This window comes from Macaca fascicularis, chromosome 14, assembly GCF_037993035.2.
Source record: "Macaca fascicularis isolate 582-1 chromosome 14, T2T-MFA8v1.1".
Taxonomy (NCBI): domain Eukaryota; kingdom Metazoa; phylum Chordata; class Mammalia; order Primates; family Cercopithecidae; genus Macaca; species Macaca fascicularis.
In genome coordinates, this window is record NC_088388.1 from 12629019 (window position 1) to 12646161 (window position 17143).

At 44.9% G+C, this 17143-nt stretch overlaps 1 protein-coding gene across 22 annotated transcripts in view; it reads left to right on the plus strand.

The window, feature by feature from the left end:
- CPSF7 (cleavage and polyadenylation specific factor 7) overlaps nt 1-12673 on the plus strand; it is a 28657-nt gene extending 15984 nt beyond the window's left edge. For all 22 annotated transcript variants that reach the window (XM_005577653.5, XM_074013469.1, XM_074013463.1 and 19 more), the window contains 3 exons: nt 2535-2703; nt 3368-3535; nt 10681-12673. In XM_005577653.5, the coding sequence (XP_005577710.1) occupies nt 2535-2703; nt 3368-3530 (332 nt within the window). In that variant the 3' untranslated portion in view covers nt 3531-3535; nt 10681-12673. The remainder of the gene's footprint in view (nt 1-2534; nt 2704-3367; nt 3536-10680) is intronic.
- Nucleotides 12674-17143: the final 4470 nt, after the last annotated feature.

The window sequence follows — 17143 nt, forward strand, 5'->3', positions numbered from 1 at the left end:
CACTGCAAGCTCCGCCTCCCGGGTTCACGCCGTTCTTCTGCCTCAGCCTCCCGAGTAGCTGGGACTACAGGCGCCTGCCACCTCGCCCGGCTAGTTTTTTGTATTTTTTAGTAGAGACGGGGTTTCACCGTGTTATCCAGGATGGTCTCGATCTCCTGACCTCGTGATCCACCCGTTTCGGCCTCCCAAAGTGCTGGGATTACAGGCTTGAGCCACCGCGCCCGGCCCCCATCTTGCCAAACTTGAATCCACAGAGTAGGTTAAAGACAGAAAGTATGTATGTTCCCTTCATTTTTTCCCACCAGAAAAATCTACATTGACATCTAAATTAATCTTTTTAGGCCAGGTGCAGTGGCTCATGCCTGTAATCCCAGCACTTTGGGAGACCAAGGCGGGTGAATCACTTGAGGTCAGGAGTTTGAGACCAACATGGCCAACATGGCAAAACCCCTTCTCTACTAATAATACAAAAATGAGCCAGTCATGGTGGCACACGCTGTAGTCCCAGCTACTTGGGAGGCTGAGGCATGAGAATTGAGAAGTGCTTAAGTGCTTGAGCCCAGGACGTGGAGGTTGTGGTGAGCCAAGATTGTGCCACTGCACTTCAGCCTGGGCAACAGAGTGAAACTGTGTCTCAGAAAAAAAAAAAAAAATTCCTCTTTTTAAATTCGAAAGTAATATATACCCATGGATTATATGGGTTAAATACACAGAGCAGTATAAAGAAAGTACTCATTGTTCCTTCTTCCTCATCAACCCTTTCACACTAAGATGATCAATAACTGAATCTTGACCTCCTTCCCTTTTTGTTGTTCTCATTCCAGTCATTCAAACCACAAATACTTATTGAAGGTGCCTACAAAAACAGGCAAAAATTCCCTGCCAGGATGGAGCTGATGTCTTCATATTCTTGCGCCTCCACTGGACAGTTTCTCCATAGTTTCTATTCTTGTTGCCTTGCACAGAGGAAGCTGCCAGGCTTCATTTTCACTGGACCCCTGCCTAGATTCATATTTTCTTTGTATTAACTTCTGTCCTTAATGCTCTTGACTTAGCTTGGAAAAGCAAAGTGCAGGTACCCGCCCCATGACCACTATCCCTGAGCCAGGCATTGCTCAGAGTTGGGAAATGAAAGGTCTAGTTTTTTATGACAGCATTATTATTATTATTTTTTTTTTGAGACGAAGTCTGGCCCTATTGCCTAGGCCGGAGTAGTGTAGTGGTATGATCCCGACTCGCTGCAACCTCTCCCTCCCAGATTTAAGCAGTTCTCCTGCCTCAGCCCCCCAAATAACTGGCATTACAGGTGCATGCCACACCACCTGGCTAGTTTTTGTATTTTTAGTAGAGACCGGGTTTCACCATGTTGGCCAGACTGGTCTTGACCTCTGGCCTCAAGTGATCTGCCCACCTCGGCCTCCCAAAGTGCTGGGATTACAAGCGTGAGTCACTGCATCCAGCCATAATTTTTTTAATGTATACATATACTACACATATGTATTTTATGTAAATAACATATATATACACATATACATCTGATTGTAGGTTAAAAATAATTTGTAGAAATACACATTGTTTAGAAAGTCTCATGAGGTACAGTGGCTCATACCTGTAATCCCAGCATTTTAGGAGGCCCAGGCAGGAGGATCACTTGAGGCCAGGAATTTGAGACCAGCGTGGTCACCATAGTGAGACTCCATCTCTACCAAAAAACTTTGAAAAATAAGCCAGGTGAGGTGGCAGGAGGATGGCTTGAGCCCAGGAGTTCAAGGATGCAGTGAGCTATGATCATACCACTGCACTTCAGCCTGGATGATAAAACAAGACCCGTCTCAAAAACAAAATAGTCCTCTATACAAGGACCACCAATAAGACCATCTTTTATAGTTTAGTATATATTCCTCCAGAATTTTTTTTGTGCATATGACAATTTATATATAATTTTTATTGTTTTACAAAAATGGGATATGGTTTTGAAATTTGCTTGTTTCAATTAGTATATTCTGGACACCTGTTATATCAACATATAAAATTTACTGATCCTTACTATGTGCCTGGCACTGTGCTAATGGCTTTACATGGATTACTTTGTTTACATACAGGTTTACCTCCTGCTTTTTAACAACTATGTAATACTCTATAGAACCAATGTTCCTTTATATAGCCAGATCCTATTGAAGATAATAAACAACACTAAAACACTGTTAAACATACACACTTGTGAACAGAAGTAGAAAATTTTTAGTAGAATTGCTGGCTCAAAAAATATGCACATTGTTTATTTTAATAGATGTCAAATAGCCCCTGGACAGCAACGTGTCAGTTTGTTCATCTGAAAACATCTGTCAGATTCTAAACCGCTGGAATATAGGTGTCATCCAGTTTTACATTTGCAACATCTGCCTCGTCTCTTTTACCGTGGTTGTTTAGGACAGCTAGCTACTCTTGGTTTGTGTCCTCCTGAGTTCTCCTTTTGGTCCAGTTAGTTTACCATCTCTCCTCACCCTTGGCCTTTCTCATTCATCCTTTTTCAGGGGATTATAGTGACGCTATTGAGACGCTGCTCACAGCCATTGCGGTTATCAAACAGTCCCGGGTTGCCAATGATGAGCGTTGCCGTGTCCTCATCTCCTCTCTTAAGGACTGTCTTCATGGCATCGAAGCCAAGTCCTACAGTGTGGGTGCCAGTGGGAGCTCTTCCAGGTGAGTTGGTGATTGTGTCCTCACCTACCAGCCCCAAGCAGCACTCTTCCAGGGATAGGGAGTATGGACAAATGGAGCCCAGGGAATCTGGGAAAGACCTGGCTGAAAGTCTGGACCTAAGCCTTCATGTCTTTATGGGGAAGAAACTAATCAGATACTTTCATTAATAAGTATTGTAACATCTGGAATCTGGTAGGTGAGGCGTGGGCTCATGTAGGAAAAAAATACAGAAAGGTATTGTTAAGAACATGGGCTTTGGAATGCTACAAGCTTGGATTGGAATCCCAGTTCTGCTGCTAACTATCTGTATGACCTTCTTGCATATGGAAGTTAGTTAACTTTCCAAGCCTCATTTTTCTCATTTTTTAAAATGGACAATGATGGTATTTATCTTATAGACCTGCTATAAAGATTAGGTCAGATAATCCATACAAAACTATTAGCACTGCACCTGATAAATTATGTTCTCAACAGATAAATTTACCCGTTAATCATCTTCCCAAAAAAGACTAGTCCTCAAAGAGCTAAAATTCTCAGACAGTGGGCCTATGATAGAGTAATAGAGGAGTAGTTTAGGCAAATATCGGAAGACACCAAACACCACATTCTTTCAGAAAGAATGTGGTAGGCCCTCTGAGTGAGGCTGAAGGATCTTTCTAATTAGGAAAAGACATCGGTCCCGGGAAAGATCACCTAGCCGGTCCCGGGAGAGCAGCAGGAGGCACCGGGATCTGCTTCATAATGAAGATCGGCATGATGATTATTTCCAAGAAAGGAACCGGGAGCACGAGAGACACCGGGATAGAGAACGGGACCGGCACCACTGAGAAAGGTGGGAGAAGCCCCGTTCCTGGCTGCTGGGGGATCTTTTGTTAAAAAAAGATTTATAGTGAAGAGTTCTCTCTCTTTAAAGCAAAAGTAAATGCAGCAAGGGTAGGGGGAACTTCTGATTTACATAACTGGAATTGCAGGGCAGATTTTCTGCACATTTGTGGGGAATCTGACTCTGAGATTCACCTCTTTCTGAGATTTCTGCTTGTTTCTTAACTGAAAAGCTTGGTATCTGAGTGAGAGCATGGTGTCTGCATTCAGGCACCAATTTGAATCCCAGTTCCTTCACTAATAATTGGCCATATTACTTTCTGTTCCACAGTTTCTTCATTTGTAAATGAAGATAATAAAAGCAACTGTCCCAATGACTTGCTAAGTTTTAGTGTGAGAGTCCATGTAGACCATTTAGCACTCATGGTACCTGTCACATAGTTCTCAATAATTAATAGCCATCGTTATTATTATGAACTTTCAATTTAAAAAATTAGGAAAATTGACTAAGAATAGTAACGCCATTGCCTACTTAGTTTTCAAGGTGCAACATTAATGATTTTAAGAATTAGGCTCAGTACAGTGGCTCACACCTATGATCGCAGCACTTTGGGAGGCCAAGACAGGAGGATTGTTTGAGCCCAGGAGTTCGAGACCAGCCTGGGCAACATAGGGAGACCCTGACTCTACAAAAAATACAAAAATTAGCCAAGTGTGGTGGTACACATCTCGTCGTCCCAGCTACTTAGGAGGTGGAGGTGGAAGGGTTGCTCAAGCCCAGGAGGTCGAGGCTGCAGTGATCTGTGATTGCACCACTGCACTCCAGACTGAGCAAACAGTGAGACCTTGTTTCAAAAAAGGTGGGGAGGAGGGGTAGGCGGGTGCCTCATGCCTGTAATCCCAGCACTTCAGTAATTTGGGAGGCAGAGGCTAGAGGATCACTTAAGCAGGAGTTTGAGACCAGCCTGAGCAACATAGTGAGACCCTATTTTTTTTTTTTTGAGACGGAGCCTCACTTTGCTGCCCAGGTTGGAGTGCAGTGGAATGATCTTGGCTCACTGCAAGCTCCGCTCCCCGGGTTCAAGCCATTCTGCCTCAGCCTCCTCAGCAGCTGGGGCTACAGGTACGCCTCACCACGCCCACTGATTTTTCTATTTTTAGTAGAGGCAGGACTTCACCATATTGGCCAGGTTGGCCTTGAACTCCTGACTTCGTGATCAGCCCACCTTGACCTCCCAAAGTGCTGGGATTACAGGTGTGAGCCACCACACCCGGCTGATACCTCATCTCTTATTAAAAACAACAACAAAAAAGAGGCCGGGCGCGGTGGCTCAAGCCTGTAATCCCAGCACTTTGGGAGGCTGAGATGGGCGGATCACGAGGTCAGGAGATCGAGACCATCCTGGATAACACGGTGAAACCCCGTCTCTACTAAAAAAAAAAAAAAATACAAAAAACTAGCTGGGCGAGGTGGCAGGCGCCTGTGGTCCCAGCTGCTCGGGAGGCTGAGGCAGGAGAATGGCGTGAACCCGGGAGGCAGAGCTTGCAGTGAGCTGAGATCCGGCCACTGCACTCCAGCCTGGGTGACAGAGCCAGACTCCATCTCAAAAAAAGAAAAAGAAAAAGAAAGAAAAATTAGTTTATTTAAAATATTTTGAAAATTAATATGCTTTAGTCCGAGAGGAGAAAGCTGATCTGAAAAATTATCTTTTAATAGGTTTAGGGGCTTTGTGGTGGATAATTAACCTCAACAGAAGGGTTTTTTGCTTTTGGAAAAGACTTAGTGACAAGGTTGTTTATTTTGTTGTATTTTTTGTTTTGTTTTGTTTTGTTTTTGAGACAGAGTCTCCCTCTTTTGCCCATGTTGGAGTGCAGTGGCGTGATCTCGGCTCACTGCAACCTCTGCCTCCTGGTTTCAAGCAGTTCTCTGCCTTGGCCTCCCGAGTAGCTGGGATTACAAGCGCCCACCACCATGCCTGGCTAATTTTTGTATTTTTAGTAGAGACGGGGTTTCACCATCTTGGCCAGGCTGGTCTTGAACTCCTGACTTCGTGATCCACCCGACTTGGCCTCCCAAAGTGCTGGGATTAAAGGCGTGAGCCACCGCGCCTGGCTGTTTTGTTTTGTTTTTTTAAATAGACACAGGGTCTTGCTCTGTCACCCAGGCTGGAGTGCACTTCCGTGAGGCACTATCATGGCTCTGTAACATCAACCTCCTGGGTTCAGGTGATCTTCCTGCCTCAGCCTCCTGAGGGCTAATTTTTAAGTTTTTTGTAGAGTCTCGCTTTGTTGCCCAGGCTGGTCTTGAACTCCTGGCCTCAAGTGATCCTCCTGTCTCAGCCTCCCAATGTGCTGTGGAATTATGGGCATGAAGCCACTGTGACTGGTTATAATTTTCTTTTGAAGCAAAATGAAAGCAGGAAGCTTGGAGAGAAAAACTGTTAAGTAATGGAGAAGTTCAGTTAAGATTAGTTGGATCCAGGAGCTCTGGCTGTGTCATCCAGACTTTATCTGCATCTCTCAGCTCTGCTTTTCTCTGTTGCTTTCATTCTTAGACAGGCTCCATATTGGTAGGGAGTCAGAAGGGATGCTGCATCTTTAGGTTGCATTCTACCAGCTTAGCAATCCCAATTGAAGGAAAGCTTCTGGAAAGATTGTTTCTAATATATAAGCATATAGGAGCAGGTGTTGACTCTGCTTCTATGGAAATCTTTAAAATAGGCCAGACTGGCTAGGGGTCCATCTGTAGTTCCTGGAGGCTACTGCGTGACCCAGGTAACTTCAGGGTCCTTTCTCAATTTTGTGGTTGCAGATTGTCTCTAGGACTTCTCATTTTTCTGTCTCATATCAAGTACATTAAGAAGATGTCCTTGGCTGGGCGCAGTGTCTCACGCCTGTAATCCCGGCACTTTGGGAGGCCAAGGTGGGCGGATCACAAGGTCAGGAAATCGAGACCATCCTGGCTAACACGGTGAAACCCCGTCTCTACTAAAAATACGAAAAATTAGCCGGGCGTTGTGGCGGGCGCGTGTAGTCCCAGCTATTCGGGAGGCTGAGGCAGGAGAATGGCGTGAACCCGGGAGGTGGAGGTTGCAGTGAGCTGAGATCGCACCACTCTACTCCAGCCTGGGCGAAAGAGACTTTGTCTCAAAAAAAAAAAAAAAGAAAAAGATGTCCTTGATCTTTTGCCTGCTTGATCTAAAGTAATGGTAATTGAAAAGGAAGGTGAGGGGAAAGAATAGTAGTTCTGTTTGGTGTTTTTGGGATGGTGATGTCTGGATAAAGAAGGAGAAAGAAACTCTCACCACCTGTGAGCCCCTGTAGTTTGAGCAATAGCTGGAATGTAAATAGTTGGAAAATACTAAAAACCAAAATACTCCTTTTAGGTTTGGCTACTGCCCTCTATCTTGTCCTTTGGCCATTAGCTTAAAAACATTTATAGCCAGGAATTGTTTTTATCTTCTCCCAAAAGAGGCAAATAAGTGGGAAGATGAAAAATTACTAATATTTTTGTCTCTGTTCTCTGTTGTTAGCCACTCATTTATTCCACAAAATCCTAGAGTGCTTAACATCATTGAAATCTAGGATAACCCATGTAGAATCAACAGTTAGGCTGTGGGTTCTAGGTACTTCTTTCTAGATTTTGCAACAGGTTGAGTTTGGGGAGATGCCCACGTATCCTCTGGAAAAGCAGACACTAATGTAGATGGAGACCACAAACAGCTTTGGCCTAACTCAGTCTCAGGTGGGCATGAGGGCAGGCATTAGAGTAGGTCTTGGTCCAGTCCTCACTCCGTTTTCTTGTTTTGAGTCTGCACAGTTGCTGGTGTTACTTGTGGATTGAAAAGCACATGTAGGCTACAGTGTATGTCTTTTGGAGCTGACTGGGATGAGAGTGACCAGGGAGGTGATGGCTGACCTGTGCAGAGTATGAACTGTCGTCTTTGGGGCTGCATTCAGTTTAGTAGTTAGAACATGACTGCATGTCACCATTCCTGATGGCTTTGCTCCTGACAGCCTAGGACAGGGAAATTACCAGCGAGATCCACTGATCCAGCAGTAGTTTGAGAATTAAACATCTCAACCTGAGTCTTTAGCTGTCACTTTGCATTATTTCTTCCACTTATAAAATGGGGCCAGGCACAGTGGCTTACTCCTGTAACTTCAACTATTTGGGAGGCCGAGAGGGGCAGATCACTTGAGCTCAGGGACTGGCCTGGGGAATATGGCAAAACACTCGTATCTACCAGAAATACAAAACTAGCTGGGCATGGTGGTGTGCTCCTGTAGTCCCAGCTACTTGGGGGGGCTGAGGCGGGAAGAGTCCCAGCTACTTGGGGGCACTGAGGCGGGAGGATCGCTTGAGCCCGGGAGATGGAGGCTGCAGTGAGCCATGTTTGTGCCACTGCACTCCAGCCTGGGCAATAGAGCAAGACCTCGTCTCAAAAAATAATAGTAATAAAAATAAAATAAGACGAGACTATTTCTCCCATTATGAGGATAACTCTCTTTTGGTAACTTTGAAAATGCCGTAACAGGCCGGGCGCGGTGGCTCAAGCCTGTAATCCCAGCACTTTGGGAGGCCGAGACGGGTGGATCACGAGGTCAGGAGATCGAGACTATCCTGGCTAACACGGTGAAACCCCGTCTCTACTAAAAAATACAAAAAACTAGCCGGGCGAGGTGGCGGGCGCCTGTAGTCCCAGCTACTCGGGAGGCTGAGGCAGGAGAATGGCGTGAACCCGGGAGGCGGAGCTTGCAGTGAGCTGAGATCCGGCCACTGCACTCCAGCCTGGGCGACAGAGCGAGACTCCGTCTCAAAAAAAAAAAAAAAAAAAAAAAAAAAAGAAAGACAGAAAATGCCGTAACAATATTGCCTAGAAAACAGTCATTTGACTTGTGTAGGCCCATGACAAGATGGGAAAAATTAACTCTGAGGCACGTTTTCTACTTCCCCACTTTTCCTGGTCACCCCTTTGATATGGTGGTTATTTCATCTGAATAATACAGTCTAAAAGCACTGAATCAGGCACCCCAAGAATGTCAATTTCTTACATTCTCACCCTAAGGACTCTTATTTCCATCTGTAGTGACCAAGTAATGGCTTAGGAAGTTTCATGTTGGGAAGATGGTACATGGTCCTCATTTATAGCAACCTTTTAGTTAGAAATGAATTGTATTTATATTCTATGATGACAGGTGTTCCGTGAGAGTGAAAGGTACATTTTGTTCAGAGGCAGCAATAGAACAGTAGCCTTCTTTGTCCATCTTTTCTCAGCATAGGACCCAGTTCTGGGGCCTGAAGGCTAATTGGCCCAGTGAGGGAATCTCTGATTTCTGCCTGCATTCCAACATTGGCACCAAAATGTAGCCATGGAGATTTAAGAATTGAGTGCTGTGGCTTGCTTCTCTTGGTGTACAAGTTATTCTCTGCAACCTGTGTCTTCGACTTTTTGTAGTTCTCAACTATGTCAGTTATCTCATTATTTTAGGATATTATGCTACTTGAAATACAGTCATTCTCACCTCTTTCCTATACTCATTATCCATTGAAAACTGAGCTTTCTCTTCAATTTGGATCTAATTCAAAGATTAAGAAGCCCTAATGGTATGAAATTGAGTGCACTGAGGGCTTCAGTTTTCCCTTAGAGAAAATGGGACAAATACCAGCCTGCATAGGTGTTTAGACAGGCCAGGAAGGCTTAGGTCATATAGATTCTGAGGACCCAAGCTGAAAATAGTGTCATTTCGGTGTGTAGAAGGATCAGGGAGGACGTAGATGTCTCCTCTAGGTTTTATAAGGCCACTTTACAGAAGTAGTTATGTAAAAGGTAAACATTTGTGTGTAGGCTGTGTTGCTGGTTTGGGCATTAGGAGAAATTCTAATTCCTCATTTTCCCTTTGACTATTAATAATGTTTTATATGCTCAGACTGACCATACCACCACCCACAGATGGATATTGCAGCATTGGAACAGGGGCTGAGTGTACTAGGAACTTTGTTTGGTGGCCATGTGACAGGTGGCTTAATAGACCCTTACTTTTGGGTAAAAGTTTTTTTTTTTTTTTTTTTATGAGACGGAGTCTCACTCTGTCACCCAGGCTGGAGTGCAGTGGCGTGATCTGGCTCACTGCAAGTTCTGCCTCCTGGGTACATGCCATTCTCCTGCCTCAGCCTCCCCAGTAGCTGGGACTACAGGCACCCACCACCACGCCCGGCTAATTTTTTGTATTTTTAGTAGAGACGGGTTTCACCATGTTAGTCAGGATGGCCTCAATCTCCTGACCCTGTGATCTGCCCTTCTCGGCCTCCCAAAGTGCTGGGATTACAGGCATGAGCCACCGCGCCCGGCCGGGTAAAAGTTCTTAACTGCATTTAGGTTTCTTCCATGCTCTGCTTTCTGTTCTGGCCTGGCCACGTGACTCCTGCTTAGTGTTAGTATGTTTCCTGGTTCCTCACCCATGGCTGTCATGCGAGGAAAGACTTAAAAATCTCTTGAGTTTTAGTACATCTTGGAAAATCTCTGGGGCTGTGTTTGTGCATACACGTACTCATAAAAGCACTTTTAGCCAGGACTCCTTTAAAAAGAAAAAAAAAAAGGATTTAGGAGTTTCCTGTGTATGTGCATCCTGCCTGCTAGAACCTCTTGGGTGTTTGGGGATTAATGGATTTGGTTGTGTACATACTTGTTTCCTTACCACTAAACCTCCCATTTCCAGATTTTTCCCCCTTCCCCTTAAGGTAAGCTATGACTTGCACAGAATAGATTTCTGAACCCATATTTAAACTCACCTTATTCCCTTTTAGTAACTTTTCTTGAAATGTGTCAGAGTTTCCATACTTTGGCAGCCAAAGTCTCCTTTTCAGTCAAACTTTCAGAGACCTCATTTCATTCTGTTTTTTCACCTAATCTTTATAGTGGATGTCACTGCTTTTTTTCTCTCTACACACTGTAGCTTCTCCTCCAACCATTCCTCACCACTTCTAGTGTCAGACAATGCTGCTTTGTTTTCCCAGGCTTGCATTCTCTGTCTGCATTCCCTACTTCTTATGTTGTAGCGTTAGAAAATGTGTGTTTTATATAAGCCCCTGTCATTCAGAAAGTAACCTCTAACTTGTGTTTTCTTTCTTCTCTTCTGATGTTCTCATTGCAGGAGTCTGGTTGGAAGCAAATGTTTTTTTAATGGACTTGCATCTCCTCACCTTGATCAGGACTAAAGGACGGAGGCCGCCCCACCCCCTTCCCTTTCCTCCAAACCCCTAACTCCCTCCAGACACCCAGGGAATACCCTCTGCCCCACAGGATTGAAGACTGCTTGGCAGCCCTCCCAATCCCACAGCTCCTGTTTGCCAGGGGAAAGAACCTAAAGACTTCGTGTGATTGGGAGGGGTGGCAGACAGGAAGAAAAGAACATGTCCAGGCCCCTGGTCTCCATAGAGAATGGTGCTTTGTCCAAGAAAACGTATGAGTTTCTGATTCTCCGGGAGCAGTTCAATGGTGAGGTTGATGGGAAGACTTCCTTCCCAAAGAAAATAGATCCTCCATGCAGGATCTAGGAGAGTGACTGGGTGTGCCAAAATATGCCCAGGGTCCTGCCCTCAGCACTAGATTTAATGGGGCCAAGAGGGTCCAAACCCCCTTGCTAACATACCACTTCTTTGTTTAACTCCTTTACCTTCCCAGCCCTTTGAGGAGGGACCATGAGAACAGAAATTACCTTATGCAAAGCTACTTCTGTTCCTCCTTTCCCTCTCACATATTGACGGTTTATTTCCTTGACCTCCCAGAGGGCTGAACTCTTTCAACTCTGCGCTGCCCAGCCTTCTCAGTGGACTTGCCCCTCCTAAGCAGAGAAGGCCTATGAGGTTGCTTTCTGCTGGGAAGCCTGGCAGAGCCAATTACCACCCTCTGCTGCTTAGTGCTTGGGTACCTCTTGCAATAACCAGCTCTTAGTTGTTCCCTTTCCCTGGGGCTTTTCCATTTAACACATGGAGCCCTTCCCCCAGAAGGCTACTTCCTTGTTTTAGAGGAAGGTACTGCCCATTGGGAGATGGGGACATTGGGACCTCAGCAATGAAGAACCCTTGTGAAGTAACCAGGAGGAATGGGGAAAGAAGCAAGTTGGGCAGGATATGGCCTACTTTCATAGGCTTTTCTTCTTTCAGGTTTGATGTAAGCATGGGCTTGCATCCCCCAGGTACATACTTTTACTTATTGTGGGATAACCTGGCACTAGTAGGCAGGTAAAGTCACAAATTTGGTGTCTTTTCACCTTTTGACTGTTGACTTAATAGCTCCTCTCACTCTGCCTGGAGATACTTCCTGCCTCAGATGAGGAGCCAGAAGAAACAAAGCCCGACTTGAATGAACTCAGCTCAAGAGTTCTAAGGACCAGCATTCTGGGGGCCATTTTCTCTACAGGCAAATGGAATTGCTTTTCCATAACATCCAAATTGTAATATGGTTGCTGCTGAAGGAGGAGGCAGCAGCGAGGTCCTGCGGTACCCATGGGGCGATGCTACTTCTGCATGCATCTACAGGGCATCTGACATCTAACATGAGATGTGGCATGTGAGATGAGACTTGGCATGTGAGACATAGGGTCACTAGAGACCCTTCTGGGTCAGAGGAGAGAGACTGAATTGGACTAAACCCTTCCTCTGTTCCCAGCACGTTTCTCATATAGCCCTCAGTCACTGAGGGAGTCCCCCGCAGGGTTGGAGAGGCACATTCCCTTGGGACAGAGGCTACAGGTTGGAGCTTTTTTTCCCCCTGTCCCCCAATCCCATCCCCACCTCCACTTCAGAACATGGCACCCCACCCACAACTGGCCAAGTGTTAAGTGATGTGCTTATTGAGAGCAACTCCGGGTGTCTTTTAAAATGTAGAGAAAAACAAGGTGACAGTTTAAGGAAAAATATATATAGAATACCAGAAATGCCGTTTGCCCGGAGAATTTTTTTCTCCCCATTTTTGTTTTGTTTTTACTCTCAATGACACAATTTTTAGTTTTATTTCCTGATAGCAAAAGGAAAAAAAAACACCCATCCCTCAAAAAGGCCAAGGTCCCGTCCCCCTGTTGTCGGTGATTTGTTTGTCTTTCTGATAGGTTGAAAATTGTGTAATAAACTTGATGACGCTGTCAATCTTTTATACTGCATTGTATTTTTTTCCTTTTGTAACAAAATATTTTTAAATAATAAATGGGGTGTGAGCTGTTTTATGGATTCTGCATTGAATAGATTTGTTGAGGTGTCTGGGGTATGGGCATGGGCTGATGTAGACACACGAATACCGTGAAATGCCAAGTTCTTAGCCAGGATTGCATGTCAGGCAGTGATACATGGCTTTAGTTGACTGTGGAAGGCCTCCTAAGAGACCTCTAATGCAAACCTTTGGAGGCATCCCTTAAGGTTTAGCTTTTTTCCTTGGCCATCTAAACGTTTAAGCTGGTTAAACTTCCAAGTTATTATCCTTTACCCTTCAAGATTCCTAAGACTTATTTTCAGAGCAAATGTTCTACCTTGTACAGTCAAATTCCAATGTCAAGTTCAAGAAGGGAAGAATCTTTTAATAGGAGTTAGAAGACCTGACTGGTAGTGCCTAGTTCACCACCTGTAAATATGGACAAGCAGTGTAACCCTGGTCTTTTTCACCTACAAAATGAAAATAATAGCTGTTCTGCCTTCTGCACGTGAATGTTTTAAGAAACATAACAAATGTGAATGTTTTATAAACTATCTAAATATGAGGAAGTATATAGTGTGGGTGATCTTGGGCTCCAGAAAAGCTTTTGGCTTTAAAAAGCCAGGTGAAGGAGGGTTCAATGATAAAAAAGTGAGCCACAGACCAGATGATAATGTGTATTGGTACCAGGAATGGCAAGATGAGTGTAAAAACAAGCTTTAGGAGAAGAGACATTCCATAGAGGGGCTATCAAGATGTGAAACTTAAAGGAGGAAAAAAAAGTAGTTGGAATACCTCAGAATGTAAACTATTACTTTCAAATTGGGTTCCATGGTAACCCACATCTTAGTTGTACGTCATGCTTGCTAAGACACCTGTTCCTGTGCTGTAGCAATCTCTAGTTAAGGTCTAGGTGTCTGGTTTTTATGCCCCAGATGACTTACAAACTAAATTGTGAGGACTGGTAGCTTAGAGGCAAAATTGAGCTGCATCTAGGAGGTACCATGGTGGTGTAGAAAAGGAAGGACTTTATGGTTACTCTAGGTTCAAATCCCAATTCCATTTCTAAGCTGAATGCCCTTGGACACATGACTTAACATCTGATTAATTTCCTTCTGCCTCATAGGATCATTATATGAATGAAGTAACACTTTGCCAGGCACTGGATGATTAGTAGTCTCCACAAGCTGCTGCCATGGTATGCAGCCAGAATCTGAATCTGTGTCCTAAATGCTTCCTAAACTGGGCCAGACCACTGCAGTCACTTGCTGGTTCTAGCCATGAGTGTGAGTAGCTGAGCAGGCCTCTGCCAGTTTATGCCCAGGGCCTGTTGCTTTGCTCAGTTCTCACCACTGTCCCAGAATGTTGGCACCTCCAGTTCTGTGTGGATTGTAAAGCGCTTCCCTTGACTCTAGTGAGCACAGCCTCTGGCCACGATAAATCTCAAAGACTAGTACACTGATTCCTGTCCTCCACTGCCTCGGTTTCTGTTGTATGTCTTAATCACGTGACTAACTGCATCTACACAGGTGGTTCCATCAAGCATCAGAAAAATGAACATTTATCAAGCAACCCACAGGAAGCACAATGTCCTAAACCTCCACATAACCATCCAGTAAACAAGAGGACTTCCTATTCCTAATCACAGCCTCATTTTCAACCATCATCCTCATCCTCATATATGAGGATATGGAATTTCCTTGATCCGGACAGACTCCTAAGGCAAGAGTTCTAGTTCTACCTGTTAATAACCAGATGTGTGGTGCTGGTTACGTCACTTCTCACCTCTAAGCCTGCAAAGTCTGGGGTTAGACTTGGTTCATCTCTAAGATAGGTCTTTAAATTCTAATGGATTTTATAAGGTGCCCTTAAACTTCCAATTGAGCCTTTCAATCATTTATCTATATTGCTGTGGGGGTGAGCTTAACCAGTGAACCTCTAAATTAAATAGGCCATACAGAATGGGCTCTCTTCCAGTTTGATACCAGTGATTTCTTCAAAACAGGGATAAAGTAGCAGAAAATTGGTATTAGTGGGATTTGTGATTATCAGGGCAGTTCCTATTGAAGGTTTTGTTACTGTTTCATGGTTGATTAGATCCATCTACTCTGGTTTTTGGATAGTCCCCAAGGGCAGCTGGGAGGCAAGGGCACATAAGGGGTAGGAAACAAAAAAAAGCATCAGTGCTTTGGACAGCAGAGCCCCTCAGGATGAGAATGAGCCTGATCATAGTAAGAGTTAAAAACCAGCATAGAATGCTTAAAGTTACATTTTACTTTGAGTAAGAGCAGATAATCTAGGATTCATCTGAAAGCAGACAGAAGAGCCTCAAGGTTTTCTGAAGTGGATTCTGTCACGGCTCCTCGTGGCTTCTTGGAATTAAAAAACATGGCCACTGCTGGGTGCAGTGGCTCACGCCCGTAATCCCAGGACTTTGGGAGGCCGAGGCGGGTGGATCACCTGAGGTCAGGAGTTCGAGACCAGCCTAGTCAACATGGTGAAATTAGCCGGGCGTGGTAGCGGGCACCTGTAATCCCAGCTACTTGGAAGGCTCAGGCAGAAGAATCGCTTGAACCTGGGAGGTGGAGGTTGCAGTGAGCCGAGATCGCACCATTGCACTCCAGCCTGGGCGACAAGAGCGAAACTCTGTCTCAAAAAAAAAAAAAAGAAGAAAAAACACACAGCCACTACCAAGAAAAACAGGAATAATATTAAAGATGCTTACTTGGAGAAAGGAAGTATGCATTGATCTAGAGTGACAGTTCTCCAGCTTAAAAAAAAAAAAGTGTTCCTTTTATGTTAATTCCAAATTTTGTTTTTGAGACAGGGTCTCACTCCTGCACAAGTTGGAGTACAAACATAGCTCCCTGCAGTCTTGACCTCCTGGGCTCAAGCTATCCTCCTGCCACAGGCTCCTGAGTAGCTGGGACTACAGGTGTGCCTCACTACACCTGGCTCATTTTTAAATTTTTTTTTTTTTTTTTTTTTTTTTTTTTTTTTTTTTTTTTTTTTTTTTGAGACAGTCTTGCCCTCTGTCATCCAGGCTGGAGTAGAGTGGCGCAATCTCGGCTCACTGCAACCTCCGCCTCCTGGGTTCACGCCATTCTCCTGCCTCAGCCTCCCAAGTAGCTGGGACTACAGGCGCCCACCACCACGCCTGGCTAATTTTTTTTTTTTTGTATTTTTAGTAGAGATGGGGTTTCACCATGTTAGCCAGGATGGTCTCAATCTCCTGACCTCGTGATCTGCCTGCCTCACCCTCCCAAAGTGCTGGGATTACAGGCTTGAGCCACCACGCCTGGCCGAATTTTTAAATTTTTTTGTAGAGACAAGGTTCTCACCATATTACCTAGGCTGGTCACAAATTCCTGGACTCATGTGATCCTCCTGCTTCAGCCTCCCAACGTGTTGGGATCACAAGTGTAAGCCACTGTGCCAGGCCTCAAAATACTAAAATAAGTGACCAAAAAAAAAATCAGCTGGTTGCAGTGGCTCACACCAGTACTCCTAGCACATTAGGAGGTAGAGGCAGGAGGACTGCTTGAGCTCAGGAGTTAGAGACCAATCTGAGCAACAGAGACCCTATCTCTACAACGAATACAAAAATTAGTTGGCTGGGCACGGTGGCTCACGCCTGTAACCCCAGCACTTTGGGAGGCCAGCAGGCAGATCACGAGGTCAGGAGTTTGAGACCAGGCTGGCCAGCATGGTGAAACCCCGTCTCTACCAAAAATACAAAAAAAAATTAGCCCGGCATGGTGGTGCACACCTGTATTCCCAGCTACTTGGGAGGCTGAGGCAGGAGAATCGCTTGAACCCAGGAGGCAGAGGTTGCGGTACGCTGAGATCGTGCCACTGCACTGCAGTCTATCCAGTCTAGGTGACAGAGTGAGACCCCGTCTCAAAAAAAAAAAAGCCAGGCATGATGGTGTGTGCCTGTAGTCCCACCTACTTGAGAGGCTGATGTGGGAGGATCGCGTGAGCTAGGGAGGCAGAGGTTGCAGTGAGCCAAGATCATGCCACTGCACTGCAGCCTGGATGACAGACTAAGACACTGTCTCCAAACTTTAAAAAAAAAAAAAGTTAGTTTAGAATACGCTTCTTCCAGTTACACATGGCCCACTGGAAAAGAGCTAACAATTCCCTGTAAGAAGAGTGAGACCAGATGCTGACTTTGGGGCAGAGTGAAGCAAATAAGCAGTCTTTTGCATGATGAGAGACTTGAATAAGATACAGAGGATGGCAGTGCATTCAGGGTTTAATTTAGGCTGCAGCTTGGGGAAGAAAATCAGTGGTCATCACTGCCTTTGTGTGCACACTGTATCACTAAGCAAAGCTCCTGAGAACAAACCGCTGGGATAGTCACGACCCTCTCTTGGAGTAGATGAATTCTAGGGACAGGTGCCATAAGGAAAGGCTGCAACCCCCAC